Source organism: Sinocyclocheilus rhinocerous, unplaced genomic scaffold (genome assembly GCF_001515625.1).
Source record: "Sinocyclocheilus rhinocerous isolate Xijiao unplaced genomic scaffold, SAMN03320098_v1.1 scaffold239, whole genome shotgun sequence".
NCBI lineage: Eukaryota > Metazoa > Chordata > Actinopteri > Cypriniformes > Cyprinidae > Sinocyclocheilus > Sinocyclocheilus rhinocerous.
In genome coordinates this window covers 378,918-401,013 of record NW_015653198.1, presented here as the reverse complement: position 1 = coordinate 401,013, position 22,096 = coordinate 378,918, and the positions used below count along the sequence as shown (strand labels likewise).

Genomic DNA, 22,096 nt, shown 5'->3' with positions numbered 1-22,096 from the left:
AGCGTGCAGAACAACCACCCAATAAAGCATTACAATAATCTAACCTTGAGGTCAAGAACGCATGAATTAACATTTCTGCATTTGACATTGAGTCTCACTGAACTCTTCAAACTCTGCTGTTTCTCATTCCATCAGTGCTTTTGAACGGACGGCGGTTAAACACCCTGCAGGTACAGTATGTGAGGTCTGTTTGTAAATGACCTTTGACCTCTCTGTGGCTCTGATGATCAGTCCCCCCGCTACACACTGCACTACCGCGCAGACGCTTCGCTCAACATCCGCAGCATCTTCTACGTGCCGGAGATGGTGAGTGTCAGACGACAGCTAAAGGCCCGTTCACACCAAGAACGATAACTATAAAGATAGATAACTATATTAGCGTCCACACCAGCGGAGGGTATTGTTTGTTTATTCTAAGCACACACTTGTCTAGCGCTTTAAATTCTCGAGCTCGTGTCAGTGGCGGTAGCTTCATGGGCAGCACACCGACATATGGTGCAGTTGTGCTTTGGGTGTCCCGAGTTCGAATCCTGCCTCGTGGGACCTTGCAAGAAAACAGGCCTTAAATCGGCCAAATATGCAGTAGTATAACTTAGTCTTATTAAAGTAGCTAAACCATTATATTTGACATTATTTGAAACCCATTGGAATTTTACCCTTTCAGTTCACAACATCTCTGCAGGTCACCTGTCAAATATTTCTTAATATTATAAAATTTTGCCTATTAAACATATTATTTAACTCAATTTAACTAGAAAATTACATTTCAAAACTGAAGTTATGATTTTTAATTTATATGCAATTAAATGCATTTATTTAAATTTAGAGCGTACTTAAAAAATTGCACACTTTTATGTAGTTAGTTTAAAAATTGCACATAAATGAAAAATTACATTATACATATAAAAATGTTAAAAAGTAAATTAATTAATTTAAATTAAATTATTAAATTAATTTACCTGTTACATAATTTAACAACTGAAATATGCATTTAAATGCAATTCAATTTATTTAATTAAATTTAATTACAGTATGTACTTAATTAAAAAAGTGCATATACATCATTCAAAAATAAGTATTTACATATTTTAAAGTTACATTATACATAAAATGCTATTATTTTAAATTAATTAGCCTGTTAAATCATTTAACTACAAAAAACTCAAATATGCATAATTGAACTTATTTGAATTGTGCATTTCGTTTCTATACTTTTTTTTTCTTTTTTCAATATTTTACTTAGTATTCAGTGGTGTATCTGATTTTTAACTCACAAATCACTCTTCTTTCTTCCTACATAATAAAAGAAGTAACTCAAATTAATATTTCACATCCATTTACTTGGTAATCAGCCATGTAATAAATCCTAATGACTCTTCTTGTTTTGCGATGAACGCACTCGTACAGAGAGTCACCAACATCAAGGTAACCACATGTACATGCAAAAAAACACAAAAACTAAATTACTTTCTCATTCATTTGCTTCTACTCACATCAAAAAACTATACTGATTGTGTAGCAAAGATTGTGTAACTTTTAGTAAACATCAGTCAAAAAGCAACTATATTTAAAAAATTGCATGTACATACTATGAAAATATAAAGTGTTTAGATAATTAATTGCATTATACATGTATACAAAATATTTTTTACATTTTTAATTAGCCCGTTACATTTAACAAAATATAATTCGTTTTAATTTTTTTAGTATTCAGCAGATATATAATTTTAAAGTAAAAATTGCACTATACACATTACACATAATTTTAACTTTAATTAGCCTGTAACTCTGTTTAACAGTCTCAAATATGCATTATTTTAAATTTATCCAAAATGGAGTGATGTGCATTAACTTTCATTTTATGTATATTTTTTTCAGTTGTATATTTTATTTAGTATTAGTGGTGTCTGATTTTTACCTCACAAATCACCTTTTTCTTACATATAATTATCCAAATTAATATTTAACGTCCGTTTATATATTATTTAACAACAATATAAATTAATATGCATTCATTTAATATATACATACATTTTGCAATTATGCATTTCATTTGCATACAAATGAAAACAAATTTACATTCGTTTTTCATAAGTTTGTCATTTCTCTATAATAATTTAATCTCTTATCAATATTTCATTTATTTGGTAATCAGCCTTGTAATAAATCCGGACCACTCTTTGTATTATGATGATGATCGACATGGTGCTTAATTGTAAATGCTCAGCCATTTACATAATTTTGCTAATTCAAACAGTGATTTTTACCCACAAATGTGTGGAAACCTGACAACAGTGATTATCTTTATTACCATTAATTTACCAATGTTTCCACAGGTGACCCCGCGTCTGGACACACACCCCGCTATGATCACGGTGCTGGAGATGGGCGCCGCTCGACACTTCCTGCGCACACAGCAGCTCGCCCGCAGCTCAGAGGAGAGAGCCCAGATCCTGCAGCCCACACTGGAGATCAATGCTGGGTACGAGACGGTTAACATTAACTTTAACACTCCAGTCGAACACAAGTAATCAATCTGACAGTTTGCATGAAGACAAAACAGTCCAGTGTCTCCAGAATAATGTCCTTACAGTGAGAAAACACAGTGTTTTATTGCTGATGTGTCTTTAAGGAATAGTTCACCCAAAAATGAAACATTTCTGAAAATATACTCACCTTCAGGCCATTCAATATGTAGATGAGTTTGTTTCTTCATCAGATGTGGAGAAATGTAGCATTACATCACTTGCTCAGCAATGGATCCTCTGCAGTGAATGGGTGCCGTCAGAATGAGAGTCCAAACAGCTGATAAAAACATCACAATAATACACAAGTAATCCACACCACTCCAGTCCATCAGTTAATGTCGTGAAGCGAGAAGTTGCATGTTTGTAAGAAACAAAGGCGTTTTAACTTAAAACCATTGCTTCTGGCCAAAATACGAGTCCATAATCCTTAATAACGCTTCCTCCAGTGAAACAGTCCATCTCTTGTTTTCCTTTCACATCAGAATCAACCCACATATTTGTTTAGAGCTCTTTTGGACTGTTTTCACTTTTAAACGGTGCTTGATCTGTGCATGTTTCTCACCTGACTTCACTCTGAGACTTTTTTTTTTTTTACTGGAGAAGGCAATGTTAGGAATAGAGAACTTGTATTTTAGCCAGAAACAACAGTTTGAAGTTAAAACACATTAATGATGGATTTGTTTCTTACAAACGTGCAGCTTTTTGCTTCAGAAAATGTTAATTGATGGACTGGAGTCATGTGGATTATTGTGATGTTTTTAACCAGCTGTTTGGACTTATATATAGCATATTTGCATTGTAGAAATGCTGTGGTTTCTCTAACATCAAGCGTTTGTTTGCAGACATGATCTGATCAAGAAGCTTCATGCACTGAAGGACTCAAACCCTGAGCTGGCACAGCTTCTCCTCGAGCAGGTAAAGAAACCGTTTCCCCCACTCTCTCATCTCAATCCTATCTCTAATTAAAAACTACATGCCATTTTTACATACCAGATATATGACAACGCCATGATCACCGCTGGTCTGAACGAAGACCCTCGTCCGATGATCTCGCGGCTGAATCAGCTCCTCACTCAAGCTCTGGAGAAGCACTGACACCTGTGCTGGAGTTCAGCCTGACGGACTTGTTTTGCCTTTATTAGAGCCACGCATGGATGCACAAAGGGGGCGTCCCGTGCATCGGAGGTCATCATCGCACACTAAACACAAACAAACGTTGTTTATATGAAGACTTGAGAATCTTTGTGCAGGTGTGACATTGTCGTTTTAGTGGGAGTTTTGTTTGCAGCGAGAACTGCACTCCTGAATTTACCTGAAAAGATGCAAGAGATACTGGCACAGCAAGAAGAAGAATCCAGTGAAACATGCTAAATATTGATATTTCTTGTACCTTTTTGCTCGAAAATTATTCACATTTCAGTCCATTGATTCTGTACTTTAACAGGTTTTCCATATGTAAATTGAAATTAGCCTGAGGAAAATATTAAATAAAACAAACATGAAGTGTCTCAAATGCTTTTCACCCATTTTTCAATTACAAAACCTCTAATGAAATGGGTTAATGTTTTGATTTATTAAAAGGATAAAGCATAAATAACCATGCTTGTGCTTCCTTAACGTCTCATCAAAAATATTACAATTTCATAAACGCAAAAGAAAATCCGTCTTAGCTAAATGTGATAATTTCCAAATGGGAATCGAGTGCGCTCAGAAATGAAGTGCGCCACGCTCTTCGCTGCAGTTGCCTCGTTCAGACAGCAGGCGGCGCAGTGACTCCAGTGATGAGCACATACTGTGATGGAGGTAAAACAGCCAGTTATTAGTCACGCATTTACAGTAATCATGTGGATTCTAGTTCACCTTACTGTTAAGAATATGAAGGCGAAAAAACTCCTCAAATGCTGTGTAGTTCTTCGTGTTAACTCTACATTTTCAGGCAGTTTAGACAAAACTGATCAAATAATTCAAATAACATTTCTAATTTTAGACGTTGTTTTATCATCATTGCCATCAATAGCTTTAAAAAAAAAATGCTCCTGCGGCATGGCATGAATTTTTAAACGCACAAATATTCCAGGTAATCATTAAATTAATTTGAGCTCATAAATGATGGGATTACAAAAGAATGAACGAAATGCTGTTTTAAATAACTTTAGATGGAGCTTAGGATGTCACAACTGGCCAGTTTCTTATAAACTATTTTTTGTAATTCAAAAAAAGAAAAGAACAAAAAAAGCTTCCGTGTGCATGCAACAATTCAAAAAGGCCACATAGCCTAAAAAACTTACCCATAGAGTTACTATGGGTCGTTCACACTTGCGTTTAAAAACACAAAGCAGCGATGAAGAATGCAGGGTCTCCAGGCACGTTTTGAACCCGTTTAGAAACGGTGTCTTAAAATGTGGCGCAACTGTGAGACCATAGCTCATGTTTACGTAGAAAAACAATAGAATGCAGCGCGACCGAACGCAAAACGCGTTCTGTGTGATGAATCGAGTTCTGAAAATCTGTGAAGTGCTTCCACCGTGGGTAGCATATCTTGCAGGACGAACTCATTAAAATGACGCAAATATAGTGTGTAGGCACAGCTTAAATCGTCAAATGCATCAAGCGCCAACAGTGAACCGTTTCAGCATTTGTATCAAGCCGTTTGTTGCGTTCCGGAACACACAGAACTAGTACGAGGTCACGTACACACTGCAAACTTGCAAGAGTGTGACAAATGCATTTAAGTACAGCATTTGCATCCCCCAAGAAATACAGGGGTTACTTTAAGATAATTAACGCAGTAATACCTAAAATGTTTGACTTCTCACAGCTGTAAACTAGCGACACGGCGTTTGATGGATGTGTTTTTGACCAGTGACATTAGACAGTTGTATGGAAGCCCATTTCCGCTATGTGATGAATCGAGTTCTGAAAATCTGTGAAGTGCTTCCACCGTGGGTAGCATATCTTGCAGGACGAACTCATTAAAATGACGCAAATATAGTGTGTAGGCACAGCTTAAATCGTCAAATGCATCAAGCGCCAACAGTGAACCGTTTCAGCATTTGTATCAAGCCGTTTGTTGCGTTCCGGAACACACAGAACTAGTACGAGGTCACGTACACACTGCAAACTTGCAAGAGTGTGACAAATGCATTTAAGTACAGCATTTGCATCCCCCAAGAAATACAGGGGTTACTTTAAGATAATTAACGCAGTAATACCTAAAATGTTTGACTTCTCACAGCTGTAAACGAGCGACACGGCGTTTGATGGATGTTTTTTTACCAGTGACATTAGACAGTTGTATGGAAGCCCATTTCCGCTATGTAAAAATGTTTTGGTAAATCATAATTTATTGAAAAAAGTCATAATTATGAGAAACTAATTCACAATTATAATATAAAGTCACAATTGCAACATACCAAGTAATACTGGATGCCATAAAAAAAAAAAAAGCACTGACATGTCAAAATTTACTAAATTTGACATTGCAATTGACTTGTGTCATTAAAGTATAAAACTTATGTTTTTATGTTACAATGACTTGTTACTGTCCAACAGTTATCAGTAAAGTTGCTAATTAACAATTAGTAAAAACAGCCACAGAGGCATTTAAACATACCATTTTCTGTAGTGAAGTGAAGACATGTAGCCTACCTCAGTTTCTGTGATTTCATTCAGCACTCCTCAGCTGTTAGTGTGCAGAAAAGTGACGGTCAATGCATTAACAAGCCACGTACACAATATGTGGGTTTAATGAAAAATGCAATTGTAATTCCTGTAAATCGGATTAAGCACGCAGTAGAGGAGCAACGACCATATTTCGTTTTTGAGCTGTAGTTGTTTTTGCTTGCGACTGGTTTGTTAGTCATCTCTTGCTCAGGATCGCTCGTAGCAGGGTTTCTCTCACCAGTGTGCATGGAGCTACACTTGCAATAGAGCAATTGCATTTTCACTCAGAAACAAAACTATAAACATGCCACATTTTGACAAACATTTACATTTTTTTTTTTGTGCTAAATTACTAATTACGCAATACCACACTTGCAATCATTGGTCGGAATGAGATTACCTGCAGTCCAATCACAGCAGTGCTTAAATTTAGAGACGTCATGTTCATGATAAAAAAATGCAACTTTTATAAATTTGATCACATCCAAACCTGTAAAATGAACCAAATGCAGTGTGCTCAGAAATTGTGAATTGCAGAACAAGGGCTCTAAACTGCAGTGGCACCGTTCAGGCACCAGGAGGTGCAGTGAAGCCAGTGGTGAGCACACACTCCAATCTCATGCTGAAGAAAGTAAAACGGTCAGTAAGTTAAACTTCTGTGGCACATTTAATAATTGCATTTCAAATGTAATGTTCTGGTACATGCACTTCTCCCTTAGATCAAGCGAATCAGAAATGAAATAAAACCTAAATAGTTCTATAAATAAATCCTACACTGCCCTTTTAGATCTAAAAGAAAGAACTGTGAAATGATTTTAAGGATAAGGAATCTAATCAAATATATGTTTTCAGGGAAAAAAAAATAGGTGATGACAATCTTGACAAAATCCAGAGAAACGGATCCATGCATTTCCCAATCATAGAAACAAAAAAAACCTCAATTCAATTAATTAAACAACTAGCTCTGGTCCACTAATTGTTTGAAATTGCACAGGCTTTATGTGAAAACAGTCAGGTGTTAGTTTAAAACTCATGCATATTAATTACCTAAAATCAGAATTGCGAAAGCGCGCAAACCAAGTCACCACAATGGTTGCATCTGTTGCACACAGTTTATTTAACAATATGGTATATAAGTACGAAACAAGTTCTTAACCAGTTTATACAGCGATCTCAATCTTTTTTCCTTTTATTTACAGTATGTCATCAAGCTGCATGATTTACATTAAAGAATCGTTCACCTTCAATTCAAGTTTCATGAGGAGAAAAACAAAAGAGGTTGACTGAAGAACTCTTTGAACAAATCAGCAGTCAGACGAAGCTCCGGCCTCATACGCGAGGGGTGGAGGGGACATCATTGATGTTTCAGAGATCAAACGAGGAAAAACAGGAACATCTTCCTATATCTTAAGAGACAACTACTGAATCCAGGCCAATAAATTAACGCATTTGGGCACCTTGAAAAATAAGAGCAACTTTCACAATTTGCTCGCGTGTTCGTGTGTGTTCGCGTGTGTGTGTGTGTGCCGTAGCCAAGCTCCTTTCTGTACAAATGAATACAGGTCCTCTGTACAAACTCCACAGTTTGGAGAGAAAAAAGGCGGCGCGTCCTTTTCCAAACCTGGTAAATGTGAAAACGTATCAGACAGGAATGAGGATTGCTCCTGATCCTAATTCCACACCGAGTATCTTACAGTCCCTAAACACGCACACACACTCAAAAAAAAAAAACACAAAAAAACGCATTTCAGTTTGCAAACATACAAAACGAAAATCCTCAATAATAAAATCAAATATTTTGCCTTGAGAAATTCCATTTAAAAAGTCCATATGCTCAAAATAACCCCCTCCCCGAAAAACAAATGAAAAAAAAACAAAAACAAAACAATTAAAAATGTAACTCGTAGACCAGGACTGCATTTTGGCCGGTCCGACAACCCTCCCAGAAAAATACCCTTTGTGATTCTGCTCTTTAAACAGTAATTTCAATCCCTCCAACAGGGAAGAAAAAGCAGTCCACTGGTTGTGTAAACCTATTACAGTTCATTTTGTCGCCTTTAATTTCCTGTGTAGAAAACACACCTCTCTCCTCAAAAAGAACCTCACTTAATGCTACAATCCCTCGACGAACTTCTCTAACGTGTCTCCCGATGTGTCCCCAACCATACTCATCTCGTTGGGAAGCCCTCCACGGTTTGGCGTGTTAAGCTGCGGAAGCATTGCACTCTGTTCGGGTGTGCACAGGTGAGCCTGGTCCATGGGGCCCGGCATGGGTCCCGCCATGCTGGGGTGGGACGCGCCGGAGTGCAGGGGCGAGGGCTGGGGCTGCATGCGCGGGGACGGGCTGGAATGTGGTGGCTGTTGGGACGGGGGGCGGGGCGATTGCACGGGTGCAGGCGACCTCACTTGGTTGCCCAGCGCATTGGCCATGGCCTGTCCGGGCAAGTGAGCTCCCTGCGGCTGTCCTGCAAGCATGTGGTGTTGGGGACTCATAGAAGCAGCCTGAGCCGGCGATCCCATTTGCTGCTTCAGCATCTGCTGCTGTTGCTGCTGCAGCATGCGCTGTTGCAGCATGTTCTGCTGGGCGTCCATGCCCATGCCAGGCTGGCCCATCTGAGCCATGGGCGGCATCTGACCCATGGGCCCGGCGCCTCCCTGCATGGCCATCTGCTGCTGCATGCGGATTTGCGAGTAACTGGCCGCGCCTTGAGGTTGTGGGAATCTCCCTTGTCCTGGAGGCATTGCTCCCTGTTGTTGCTGTTGCTGCTGCATGCGCATTAGTTGCCGGCGGAACAGCTGCTGGTTTCCGTTGTGTGCAGCGTTCATCATCTGTCCCTGGGATCCGAGAGCGGCCATGGCTTGGGTTGCGGCCGGTTGTGGCTGCTGAGGCGGCATGACGGGTCTCTGCACGGGGCCGGTTTGCATCGCAGTCATGTTCTGCATTCCCGGCTGAGCTGCGAGCATGGCCTGCGGGTTCTGCTGCTGTGGTTGGCTGGCTTGGTACTTCGCCGTCCGCTGTTTGATAAACGCCGCCATGAGATGCGGGTTAGATTTGAGGATGTTGAGGACCTGCTGTTGCTGCTGAGGGGAACTTGGTGATTTTAATGTGCGCAGCAGGTCCTGCAGCGCTCCTGGAGCGATGCTGCTGGCCACCACTCTTTGCTGCATGCCTTGCTGCTGCGGGGCCTGTGGTTGTGCCTGCTGGGGAGGCATGACGGCCTGCATCTGCCGCGGCTGCTGCTGCTGCTGCTGTTGCTGCATCATGGCGCGCTGCATCATTTGCGCCTGTTGCGGCGTCTGCACTACCTGAGACTGCTGCGGGGCCATGGCCATCTGCTGCGGCGGCACTTGCTGCGTCGGAGGTGCCTGCGGATTCTGCATGGACCCTTGCATCCCAGCTGGCCACTGGCCAGGCTGCATGTTCTGAACCATCTGAGGACCACGAGGGGCCATCATCTGCATGGGAGTCATCATGCGAGGTTGGTTCATCTGCATGCCATTCACACTCATCCTGTAGTCTTGCTGCTGCTGTTGTTGTTGCTGTTGTTGTTGCTGTTGTTGTTGTTGCTGTTGTTGCTGTTGCTGCTGTTGTTGCTGCTGTTGTTGTTGCTGCTGCTGAACTTTGGTCATCATCTCTATTTGTTTCGCAACCTTCAAAGCCTGCTGCTGCTGCGGAGAGGGCTGCGGCTGCTGTTGAGGCGGCATGGGCAGGGGGGACTGCTGCTGGGGCAGAGGCGAGGACTGCGGGCCTGACTTACCCTGTGACCCGGGCGTAGGCGGTTGGTTGGGGAAGGGTTGCACCATTGCAGCCACATTTGGATGCGTCTGCTGGGGCTGGTTGGCTAATGCCTGCGAGGTCTGAGGCGTATTAGGCTGCTGCAGCTGCTGAGAGTTGGGCGTCCCCGGACCTCCTGAGGTAGTTGGGGAGGGCAGACTGGGCGGCATTCCTCTGCCCTGCATGAGTGCCATGCGCCGGCGCATCATCTGCGCCTGCTGCAGCCGCTGCTGAATCTGCTGCTGCCGCAGCTTGTGCTTGATATTGAGACAGAAGGGCACGGGGCACTTGTTTTCCTGGCAGTGCTTGGCATGGTAGCAGCACAACGCGATGAGTTGCTTGCAAACGGGGCAGCCTCCGTTGGTCTTGCGCTTGCAGCCCTTGGTGTGCTGCACCACTCTCTTCATCTTCTGACAAGATGGCAGAGAGCAGTTGGCGTTGCGGCACTGGCAGGCATGCACCAGCGACTGGATGCAGCGTTGGATGCTGAGGCGTCGACTCTCCTGTGGGCTCTTGTTGGCCTCGCCGCCCTGGTTGCTGTCGTCATCCAGGCCCAAACCCCACTTCACCATTTGGTGCTCATGGCCCTTGGAGTTGTAGCAGTTAATGCATAGATCAAAGTCCTGAAAGAAATCAGAAGAATTATTTAGTTTTTTTGGATAATCATAGCATAGAATGTTAATTTACTGCTGCATGACTGGAGATTGATGTTATATTTACAGGTGGAGATACAGTTGTCAAGGAAGGTTTGCTCCTTGAGAGGTTTAAACTTACAACCTACTAGTTTAAACCTTAGATCTTGATAAATTGGCGATAAAATAGTACCATATCTGTTTTTAAAAATCAAACAATGGGAGCAAACAAAGGCAAGAGACTCAACTGCTGCACAAAGAGAAGACTGACCTCGCAAACGGTGCAATGCCAGCGTGTCTCAACGTGGTGCTTGCATTCGTTGCAAGTGTACACAAATCGGTCTTGGCCCTGATTGTGTAGCTCCACCAGCATGCACATACTGCTCCATTTGCAGCGGCGTAGGGAACTGAACTCCCAGTGTTTGTCCCTGGCCAGTGTTAGGAAGGCATCACGGCCGTCCATCAGATCGCAGGTCAGCATTGGGTCAGGATCCATTATCGGAGGCAGGGTATTGATCACTGGACCAGCATGCAGGTGGATCACGAAGAAAACCTGGATTTTAGGAAACGAGAGGGTTTCTGGTCAGCACTTGGCACATTCAGAGCAAAACAAATGGTATTCAAGTAAAAAAAAATAATAATAATAATTAATGAGTCAGGTCCAACCTCTTTGTGCTTCTCCATTGTTGCATATAGCTTCTGGGACAGATCATTAGCTACATTCGGCATCCCAGGCTTCTTTTTGTTTGCGCGGCTCATGCTGCTCTTATTTTTGTTGGTCTTTTTATTGTTCTTCTTTTTGGCGTTCTTGCTGTCAGCTTGGGTTCCCTGTGGAAAAAGAAGACATTTAACAAATGGCTACAGACTACACTAAATACTCATTCACACTATTTGTCTTTCTGACTAACCTCTGTTGTCTCAGAGGAGGCTGTATTCTCCTCCTTCTTCCTCTCCTCCTCCTCTTGCTCCAGCTCCTTGATGCTTTCCTCCAAAACATTGGGCCAAAAATCACCCTCAAAATAGGGCAGCTCGTAGGCACTTGTAAGCCGGTCCTCTGTGGCCTGTTTAAATATGTCCTGCACAACACAAGTGAGTCATTTTGTGAGTCATGTGTCAGTGTGATGTTAACCCATTGTGAATGAAAACTAACAGACCGTGAATCCATTAAAAACAAATTGGCATAGGCATACCTTGTAGTCATGGATGATTCTTTCTGCAAAGGCTTTGTCCAGCATTTTGCGGTACCACTCCTGCAGTCTTTTAGGCTTGGGAATCTTCTGATCAGGAGGGTGACAGTGGAAGATGTAGTCATCGCCTTCACTAGGTGGGCAAGCCCAGATATGACCAGTCACATACCTGTAGGTGGGAAAAATCAAATCCATTAGTGCATAACCCTACCAATGCCATGGACCTTTTTCACATTTCCAGGTTTCTCAGCAGCGGAAGTCGTCATAGTTGGGTTAACTTCAACAGCACTGAATGGGAGAGGACCACAAATAAATTTTTTGCATTCCCATTTGCTCAAATAGCAAAAGAAAAACTCCACAATAGTGTTTATGACTTTCAAAAAAAAAAAGGGGGGAAAAAAATGAGAGACTGATAATGACAGTCAGAAGATAAAACGATGTTAACTTTACTGTCCCTCCCATAGACGCTGCATTAGAAACACCCTTGCATTAGCGTTAACTAATTGTTTGTAATTTGATGCAAAGGTGATATGATACAAAGTATAGTGTTATTAATGTACATACATAAAAATACAAAAAATTAAATATAAAAAACTTTCGAGGATTTACCATTAAACACGTCATCACAGTCTTGGTTTTTGTTTGGGCAAATAACTTATGAATGGCTTATTTATAGTGGACTTGTCATTTTAAGACCAAAAACAATTATGCATATTATATTTCAACTTCAAGGTGGTACTTACCCTAGTTTCTTAACATACTCCAAATAACCAATGAGAATTTCATGGTAAACTGCAGTTCTTAGCAGCCGAGGTTTGAAGAAGTGAATACTGTCAAGATATGATATGTATACCCGTCTGGAAAGAGGAGTAAAATGACAATTCGTCAACATAGCCTGTTCAAGATGCAATTTGTTACTTTCTTTCCATTGATCAGTATTTGCATGGTACCTGGTGTTAGGAAAGGGACAATCAGATCCATATTCTTGGACATGCATGCCGAAGAAACACACATCCGCTCCATCGATCTCTTCAAACGCAAAAAGTGCTTTGGTTCTGTAGGGAAAGCTTTCTACCATCTCTCCTGAGTCAACAAACCTGCAGAGAAATGATGTGATGCAAAATCAGCTCCTTTCAATTCCTTGTACATGCCAGACTTTTTTGTCAACATGAATTCAAAATTTAACCAATTTACTTTTTAAATGACTTCAATAGAATCTATAGAACTATACTCGTATTCATTCTCTGTGACGTTACCTGGATTTCATCCCAGGTTTGATCTCCACGGTCTTATCAGAGCTGGCGACCACCCGTACAAACACCTCTCCGGCCTCAGGGTGATTCTGCCTCTTCAAGTACTTGTTCACTCGGTCCTCGATGTACGAGCCCAGTCTCGTGCACTGTAACCCTGATCAGAAAAACACAGAGGGTTACTTCACTCTGCAACAGACAGAGAGGCAAGCAGGAAGACGCTTCGAAAGCACTCACTTTTAGCAGAAAACTTGTTTTCCTTTCTTGTTTTCCCTGACTTCTTCAGGCAGTTGTCACAGATGAAACTGTTATAGGAAGGAGAGACAAACAAAGCAGCTGTAGGATCATGTCATGCTAAACTCTTCAGGAGAATAGTAGGATAAGACGCTTACCCTGATGGCCAGATGACGTCATAATGTAGTACGCAGATTTGATGCATCTTCCGGCCACAGTCTTTACATTCAACAAAGCTGTTAGACAGAAGGTGGTGTTAAAAACTATTTTGACAAGAGTGGATAATTCGTCACACTTTCACAGTATTTGCATACATATTCATTAATATATATACTATTCGAATAAAGATAAAAGAAATTACAAGCATTAAAATGACGAAACTTACGGCTCAGGGTCCAACATGTCATTTTTCTTCTTCTCAAACTGCTCCTTTGATATCATACTGCAGAGAGACGTACAAGATAAATTCTACCTTCATACATGCACAACTCATTTTTAAGTATAAATTGAGTAATTTAACAAAGAAAAACCTTAAAGCCTTCTGGGCGGCAGAAGATACGTACGTCTGCGGCTGGGCTGGGTCGTCTCCCAGGGTGACACTGTCGCCCTGAATCTCGTTGAAGCACTTCTCGCAGAAGTGATACCTGTCGGCAACAAGGCCATATTTGGGTGAACTGGAGCCAGCACACAAGAGCACAGGCAAACCGGCACACGGAGAGCAGCACAGCACAAGAGCGCAGAACGCAGGGTCAGACAGAGATTGACACATCGCAAACAGGCCAAGGCAGAGCACAGGTTAGCATTCAAACTCACAAATGAACGTTAAATTTAAAAAAATGATGGATAGCTACAGGATGGTATGTCCTTTCATGCACTAGAAAGTAACCACATGCCTTTTCTGATTTGATTTTAAGAACAAATTAAACGAAACGAAGACAATGTGATGAGATGAGAAACATGCACTAATGCCAGTTATGGAAAAGTGATGCACCTGAGCTTTTGCAGGCACATAATTTCTGTAATACAATAACAATTAAGGCTGCGAGATTTGGGGCAAAACATTTAATTTTTCTGATTAAAAACAAAAATTCTAGGTCTGCAGGGCTACACAGTACTGAAAAACGGTGATTATATATCAAAATGGCTATAAAATAATAGTAATTATTATTATTACTGTTACTAAAGAAAAATCTAAAATTGCTAAACAAGAAGAAAATAAATATTACTATTGTGATATTTCACTGTTAAAATAAAGTATTTAATAAAAATAATACAACAATGATTTCACTTTACAATTGTAAAATTACAAAAACATTTATGGATGTCTTCATTTCTTCATTTTCAAACACTGACCATCGATTACAAGAACATGCTTCACCCTGAAACACGCAGTGAGTGAAGTGAAGTGACATGTGGCCAAGTATGGTGACCCATACTAGGAATTAGTGCTCTGCATTTATCCCATCCAAAGTGCACACACACAGCAGTGAACACACACACACCGTGAACACACTCCCGGAGCATTGGGCAGCCATTTTTTGCTGTGGCGCCCGGGGAGCAGTTGGGGGTTCGGTGCCTTGCTCAAGGGCACCTCAGTCGGGGTATTGAAGGTGGGAGAGAGCGCTGTACATTCACTCCCCCCACCTACAATCCCTGCCGGTACGAGACTCGAACCCGCAACCTTGGGTTACGAGTCCGACTCTCTAACCATTAGGCCACGACATATATTTAATTAAAATGCAGCCATTGTGATTTGATAATCACACAAACTTTGGTTTTATTCTGATTAACTGTGCAGCCCTAAAGACTACTGCCTACTAAGTTTTCAGGATTTACACAAATACTAGTGGGCTGGTGGGAGGAACAGCCTAGTAGGCGAAGATCTAGACTTGCAAACTGAGAAATTCAAAACCCACAACGATTGACCCACAAAGTATTACCACTGTAACCTAGAGCAAGACGCTTAACCTTTGAACTTGCTTTTATGACTCCGTTTATAAGGTGCAAACAACATGGAGTCAACTTGGCACTAAAAATCTCAAGCATGATCTCAGTGCATCACAGTCCCACTTGGAAAGTCATTCATCACCTTCTCATTTCTCACACCACTGATCATGCCATTGGTTACCTGTTTTGGTAGCTATAATATGTGCCGTCTCTGGAGATAGTACAGAGCTGTTTGCCATAGCAGCAAAGCGTCTGAGGTGAAAACTCGTTCTGTGGAGACAGAGAAAAAGCAATTCTGTTAAGAGCAACTTATTTAACACAGACTGCATATAGACTGCAGACTGCAACAGACTGCAGACTGCAACTTATTTAACACAGACATGATATTTTAGTTCTTTTTTATTACCTACCTACTATAGTATTATAATATTTTGAATTTGCTTTTATATTTATATTTCCTGTTTTCATTTCTAGTGTAAGTTATTTTGTTATTTTTTTAGCAATTCACCAAAATTAACTGAAATTAGCCAAAAACAATTATTAGATTTTTTTTTGATAATTAAATGTATTAATAATCAAATGTATTTCATACAACACTCAAAATAAAAAAATTAGTTATTATATCAACATTTTTATATTTCAGCTTAAACTCAACCAAGGCAACATTTCTCATTTTTGTTTCAAGTATCTAAATTTCTAAGTTTTTCATCCAATATTTTATTTCAGCTTTATTTAAATAATCAAAAAAAAATTTAACAGCTTTACATGACGTGAACAATACCAACACTGAATTGCAATCAAAAAATATCTAGAGAAGTTTGATTTTAGAGGAGTTTGAGCTCATGTGGAGGATTCATCTAGCTAATCACTCTTTTCCTAGAGTAAGAAGCTCAAGTTCTTACCTTGCGCCCACAGCAGTATCCCAGACTTTGCATGACGGGGTCAATTTCCTGCTCGAACACCTCGGACAGCTTCGAGCAGTACTTGTACACTCGTGATGTTTTGCGGTTGTAGAGCCAGGCGTTGTTGAACATCAGCCAGATGTCGTCAACATACTGCCAGGGCTCCTGGTACTGCCCAGTGTCCAGCTTCCTCTTGATGGTGGAAAGATCGATTGGGTTCTTTACAATGTCAAAGTAGTCCTGGGAAAAGAAAAAAACAACAACAATCAAATATTTTAACAATCAAAGCTTTTATTGATATTTTTGAACTCAGCAGCATTAAACTGGCTAATACTAGACAAAAATCTGCTTTTTGGGAAGATGCGGGGCTGATTTATTTAATACATTTAGAGCATTTAAAGAGATATATATAAACTATTAGCCAAATAAATAGGTGTATGGGATTTACCGGGATGCCCAGGAGAGTGGGATCCACCGGCTGGCGGAAGGGCAAGGACTCTGGGTCTTGACGATACAAAGCTTCTAATGTAGGCATCAGCGCCTGTCTGAGCTCCTCTGGCTTGAAAACTGTAACAAATGATAATGTTATGTGATTAATGAAGTTGCAGATATCACTAAATGCGGTTTCAATGTTTTCAGAAAAACGTTTGTACTTTTCTTGCGTGACTGGGCGGATTGACCGGATGGTGTGGTGCTGTTGGTGCTGGACATATCCTCCTCTTTCGGCTCGGTCTTTATCTCTGGTTTCTTCTCCTCTGTCTCCATCGGTTCCTGTTTAGGTTCTACAGACTCTGGCTGCTCTTTTACTTGAGGTTTGACATCTTCATCCTAATGAACAACATGAATTATGTTTAGATGTTTACTAAAGACTGTGTCATTAGACTTGAGTCACGAGACAATGAAATATTAGGAAACTAGAGAATGAATTCTGCTCACCGAGGTTGCATGTTTTTGATCAAAAATACAAAAAAAAAAAAAAAACTTGAAATATTATTACAATTCAAAATAAGTTTTCTATTTGAATCTATTTTCAAACGGTCATTTATTCCTGCGATGCAAAGCTGAATTTTCAGCATCATTATGTCACATTATCCTTCAGAAATCATTCTAATATGCTGATTTGCTGCTCAAGGAAATATTTCTTATTATTATCAATGTTGAAAACAGATGTGCAGCTTAATTCTATTTTCAGGATTCTTTGAATAGAATCCTTAGAATGAATTGAATGACCAGAAAGTTCAAATGAACAGCACTTGTTTAAAATAGAAATCTTTTGTAACAAATGTCTTTACTGTAACTTTTGATCAATTTAATGCCTCCTTGATGAATAAAATTTCTTACTAATATTAATATTAATAGTAATTTCTTACTAATATTAATTCACTATTTTCTTACTTTTGAACGGTAGTGTAAAACACTCAAGAAACGCTACCAAATAAAATCAAGAATTGTTGAACCATTTTTAAGCCCCTTTTAAGTTTTAACTTTTTTTTTAAAGTCACACCTCCATCTTGACATTGGGTCTCTTTTTCCCAGATTCAAAGTCCTGCTCGTCTTCTTGATGCTCAGTTTTGTGTTCAGCAGCAGGGTAGTCGGGGGGCAAAGCTTGCTGGGAGTGGGTCTCGGCCACGGATGCTGGCGTAGGAACTCTATTATCAACGCTTGCGGCCATCTGAGAGAGCTAATGGACAGACAAACGAGGAAGGACATGAGTTAAGGGTGTCATGGCATACAGCTGCAATCGAGGCTGTGTTTTCATGGCGATCCTCACCGGAGTGCTGGGCTGCTGCGCTTGCACAGAGGTGGGCTGCTGCATCTGCAGGGGGGGCTCAGGCTGGGGCTGCAGGGGCGTGAGCGGCTGGGAGTGGGCGGGGGAGGAGCCCAGGACTGAGGGAGGGCGGGGCAAGCCGCTGGGGATGTGGGTGGGCGTGACGTGGCCCCCGGCTGAGGCCGGCGTGGAAGGCTGGGTCTGGAGTGGCTGTAGGCTAGCGGCAGCTGACGGGGTGGAGGCAGAGGGCGGAGGAGGGGTGGAGCACAGTGTGGACGGGGTGCCCAGAGGGCCCACGGGATTCAGGGTCAGGTTAGTGTTCGGCTGCTGCTGCAGAGGAGAGATGCAGGGCATACCAACTCAGATACAGCACAACAAACTACAACAGAGTACAACAGTCAGGTTCCGGATGGAAAAACTCCATTCATTTTCTCCATAGGGAAATTGATTATTAATTTATAAACCTTTAAAGACAGATCTACTGTGAGCTCCGAGGTTGTTAATCGATGATATATGCCTTTGTTGAACCCATCAGACCGTATTATTTCAACTTATTTTTTTAAAGAATTATGTTTCATAGTGGGAAGCCTGTTGAAAAACTACATTACCCATAATTCTGCAAAGAAAATTCCACCAATAAGTAAGGTGTGGCGAGCAAACTGCGCCAAAAAGGGAACACCAACTCCCATGAAGCACCGCTAATGACGCAATCAAATCGGTCTTCCTATGCTCTCAATTTTTTTTTTATATTTGTATATAATTATGCATATTTTGAACTTAAAATATATTGAACCACTTTAAATAAATATTTTTTATATTTCTCCATTTTTATTTTGGGATTGCAGTTCTTTCCCTCTTTAAAGTCGACGAGTACCCAGTCTTGTACCTTTGTTTCTCTGTTTGAATTTGTAAATTCTTTTAACTTCAAATAAACGTAATGTAAATAATGTTGCGATTCTCCTCATAGCTGATTGGTTTAGTTCATGGCTTATAACTTTTTTTAAATCTCTATGAAAAAATGAATGGAAAAACACTTCTGGAACCAATGCTGCTGAAAAAGTGGGCATGCACTAATGCGCACTATGACAGGAAGACAAGAAGTGTTTGTGGAGGTGAAACGTCTCTTATGAACACCCAAGTTACACCACAAACAATGAAACCGTACTAAAGGTGTGACAATTCTGACTCCTCACCTGTGGGACAGTCTGTCCCGACTGCTGAGCCAGGTTTACATTCACATTCATGCCCCCGGCTGAGGCAGGGAACGGCGTCTGGTTCATGAACTGGTTCTGGTTGGGCGTCTGGCCCACCATGTTGCTAGAATGGCCTCCCATCATTGTTGGTGCCTGTGGCAACCTGGAGGGAGACATACTCATCTGCAAAAGAATAAAGAGAAATTAGAATTGAGCCACAAAAGTATGTTTTTGCCCTAAAAACCAATTTTGACAACATGAATGTTAAAGCTATTGACAAGTTTACTTTCTAGTGAAACAAGCTTGTTTTCGTGAATACAAATCCAAAATGGCGCACACCTCAAGAACAATGTTGACTATAATTACACTTAAAATGAACGGAGAAAACATTTCAATCCAACTAAAAATACACTGTTTTAAAATATAAAATTCCAAAAACTCCAAAACTGGAATCACTTCTTGCTGCTCACCGCTGGAACGGTACCCATGCCCATCTGAGGGGGGTGGGCCATAGGGGACGCAGCCCGAGGAGCTCCCACCGGTGACTGGGACATCTGCATGTTCTGCATGGTCACGGGGTTGAACTGGCCCATTCCTGAAGAGCATGATACAAACACATTTAAAGAAGGTAAAGAGCTTTTCTGTTCAACGGGAGATTGAAGCTTTTGAGTAATTCCTGCGCTACCAGTATGACCTGCCCGACTGCTTTTATCCTACTCAAGTCAACATGAAATGGCATTCACAACCGATTTCATTTCTGTAATATGACATATTTTACAGTGCAAATCATTTTCATTTTTGCTAATATTGCCATAAATGGTTCAATTAAGGTTGCCCTCAAATGCGTTTACTTTTGGCAATTTCAGAAAGGCTGCTGTTTTCAGAGATGAAGTTATTACATTCTGCCTAAAATTTATGCCAAAAAGGAATCACAGACGACATAGAAGAATGTACACAACTGTTCTAGTCAGTGAGATTTTGGGAAAGACACTGAAGACTGGAGTAATGATGCTGAAAATTCACCTTTGCATCACAGAAATAAATGACATTAAAACAGAAACAGTTATTTTAAATTGTAATAATATTTTACAATATTACTGTTTTTACTGTAGTTTTAATCAAATAAATGGAGACTTTTTGAGCATTAGATACTTCTTTTCAAAAACATAACTACCTCAAACTTTTGAACGGTAGTGTATATACACTGCCCGTCCAAAAAAAAAAAAGACACCACCTGGATTTAACTAAGCAAATAGGTAAGAGCCTCCCATTGGATAATTACTGCATGGATGATTATGTTTCAGCTGGCAACAAGTTATTTAACCCTAACTGATGCAATGAGTAGCTTCTCATTTCTTAAACAACCATGTCGGAAGAACATCCTGTATTCGTGGAAAAGATGTTAATCTGTTTCAGAAGGGTCAAATTATTGGCATGCATCAAGCAAAGAAAACATCTAAGGAGATTGCTGAAACTACTAAAATTGGGTTAAGAACTGTCCAACGCATTATTAAAAACTGGAAGGATAGTGGGGAACCATCATTTGAGGAAGAAATGTGGTCGGAAAAAAATCTTGAATGATCATGATCTGTGATCACAAACGTTTGGTGAAATCAAATCGTAAAAAAACAATAGTAGAACTCACGGCTATGTTTAATAGTGAAAGTAAGAGCATTTCCACACGCACAATGCGAAGGGAACTCAAGGGATTGGGACTAAACAGCTGTGTAGCCTTAAGAAAACCACTTATCAGTGAGGCTAATCGGGAAAAAAGGCTTCAGTTTGCTAGGGAGTATAACGATTGGACTCTGGAGCAATGGAAGAAGGTCATGTGGTCTGATGAGTCCAGATTTACCCTGTTCCAGAGTGATGGGCGCATCAGGGTAAGAAGAGAGGCGGATGAAGTGATGCACCCATCATGCCTAGTGCCTACCGTACAAGCCTGTGGGGGCAGTGCTATGATCTGGGGTTGCTGCAGTTGGTCAGGTCTAGGTTCAGCAACGTTATGTGCCCAAAGAATGAGGTCAGCTGACTACCTGAATATACTGAATGACCAGGTTATTCCATCAATGGATTTTTTTGCTGAAACTACTAAAATTGGGTTAAGAACTGTCCAACGCATTATTAAAAACTGGAAGGATAGTGGGGAACCATAATCTTCGAGGAAGAAATGTGGTCGGAAAAAAGTCTTGAATGATCGTGATCAAACGTTTGGTGAAATCAAATCGTAAAAAAACAATAGTAGAACTCACGGCTATGTTTAATAGTGAAAGTAAGAGCATTTCCACACGCACAATGTGAAGGGAACTCAAGGGATTGGGACTAAACAGCTGTGTAGCCTTAAGAAAACCACTTATCAGTGAGGCTAATCGGGAAAAAAGGCTTCAGTTTGCTAGGGAGTATAACGATTGGACTCTGGAGCAATGGAAGAAGGTCATGTGGTCTGATGAGTCCAGATTTACCCTGTTCCAGAGTGATGGGCGCATCAGGGTAAGAAGAGAGGCGGATGAAGTGATGCACCCATCATGCCTAGTGCCTACCGTACAAGCCTGTGGGGGCAGTGCTATGATCTGGGGTTGCTGCAGTTGCTCAGGTCTAGGTTCAGCAACGTTATGTGCCCAAAGAATGAGGTCAGCTGACTACCTGAATATACTGAATGACCAGGTTATTCCATCAATGGATTTTTTTCTTCCCTGATGGCACGGGCATATTCCAAGATGACAATGCCAGGATTCATCGGGCTCAAATTGTAAAAGAGTGGTTCAGAGAGCATGAGACATCATTTTCACACATGGATTGGCCACCACAGAGTCCAGACCTTAACCCCATTGAGAATCTTTGGGATGTGCTGGAGAAGACTTTGCGCAGCGGTCCGACTCTCCCATCATCAATACAAGATCTTGGCGAAAAATTAATGCAACTCTGGATGGGAATAAATGTTGTGACATTGCAGAAGCTTATCGAAACGATGCCATGGCAAATGCATGCCGTAATCAAAGCTAAAGGCGGTCCAATGA

The 22,096-nt window shown here is 40.9% G+C and overlaps 2 protein-coding genes across 2 annotated transcripts in view; one reads left to right on the top strand and one right to left on the bottom strand.

Annotated features, from left to right (window-relative positions):
* Positions 1–1,380: 1,380 nt before the first annotated feature.
* Positions 1,381–4,043, top strand: LOC107715648 (heat shock protein 75 kDa, mitochondrial-like). The gene is made up of 4 exons (XM_016521806.1): positions 1,381–1,425; positions 2,337–2,482; positions 3,371–3,443; positions 3,522–4,043. The coding sequence occupies exons 1-4, from the start codon at positions 1,390–1,392 to the stop codon at positions 3,621–3,623; spliced, it is 357 nt and encodes a 118-aa protein (XP_016377292.1). The 5' UTR covers positions 1,381–1,389; the 3' UTR covers positions 3,624–4,043.
* A 3,246-nt stretch (positions 4,044–7,289) lies between these two features.
* The window catches only part of LOC107715623 (CREB-binding protein-like), a 55,344-nt gene continuing 40,537 nt past the window's right edge, over positions 7,290–22,096 (bottom strand). The window contains exons 12-32 of the mRNA XM_016521780.1: positions 19,979–19,985; positions 19,550–19,792; positions 19,080–19,262; positions 17,890–18,216; positions 17,623–17,799; positions 16,772–16,946; positions 16,567–16,685; positions 16,119–16,358; positions 15,398–15,486; positions 13,800–13,913; positions 13,655–13,711; positions 13,428–13,505; positions 13,273–13,340; positions 13,042–13,192; positions 12,736–12,882; positions 12,529–12,642; positions 11,789–11,954; positions 11,507–11,674; positions 11,265–11,426; positions 10,870–11,151; positions 7,290–10,589 (exon numbers count right to left, since the gene is read on the bottom strand). Coding sequence (XP_016377266.1) covers positions 8,304–10,589; positions 10,870–11,151; positions 11,265–11,426; positions 11,507–11,674; positions 11,789–11,954; positions 12,529–12,642; positions 12,736–12,882; positions 13,042–13,192; positions 13,273–13,340; positions 13,428–13,505; positions 13,655–13,711; positions 13,800–13,913; positions 15,398–15,486; positions 16,119–16,358; positions 16,567–16,685; positions 16,772–16,946; positions 17,623–17,799; positions 17,890–18,216; positions 19,080–19,262; positions 19,550–19,792; positions 19,979–19,985 — 5,353 coding nt within the window. The 3' untranslated portion in view covers positions 7,290–8,303. The remainder of the gene's footprint in view (positions 10,590–10,869; positions 11,152–11,264; positions 11,427–11,506; positions 11,675–11,788; positions 11,955–12,528; positions 12,643–12,735; positions 12,883–13,041; positions 13,193–13,272; positions 13,341–13,427; positions 13,506–13,654; positions 13,712–13,799; positions 13,914–15,397; positions 15,487–16,118; positions 16,359–16,566; positions 16,686–16,771; positions 16,947–17,622; positions 17,800–17,889; positions 18,217–19,079; positions 19,263–19,549; positions 19,793–19,978; positions 19,986–22,096) is intronic.

Excerpts from the sequence above, each read along its gene's own strand:
- LOC107715648 (XM_016521806.1), top strand. The coding sequence starts at position 1,390 with ATGAACGCACTCGTACAGAGAGTCACCAACATCAAG. Across the intron at positions 1,426-2,336 it reads AGAGAGTCACCAACATCAAG|GTGACCCCGCGTCTGGACAC; the intron begins GTAACCACATGT and ends ATGTTTCCACAG. Across the intron at positions 2,483-3,370 it reads ACACTGGAGATCAATGCTGG|ACATGATCTGATCAAGAAGC; the intron begins GTACGAGACGGT and ends GTTTGTTTGCAG.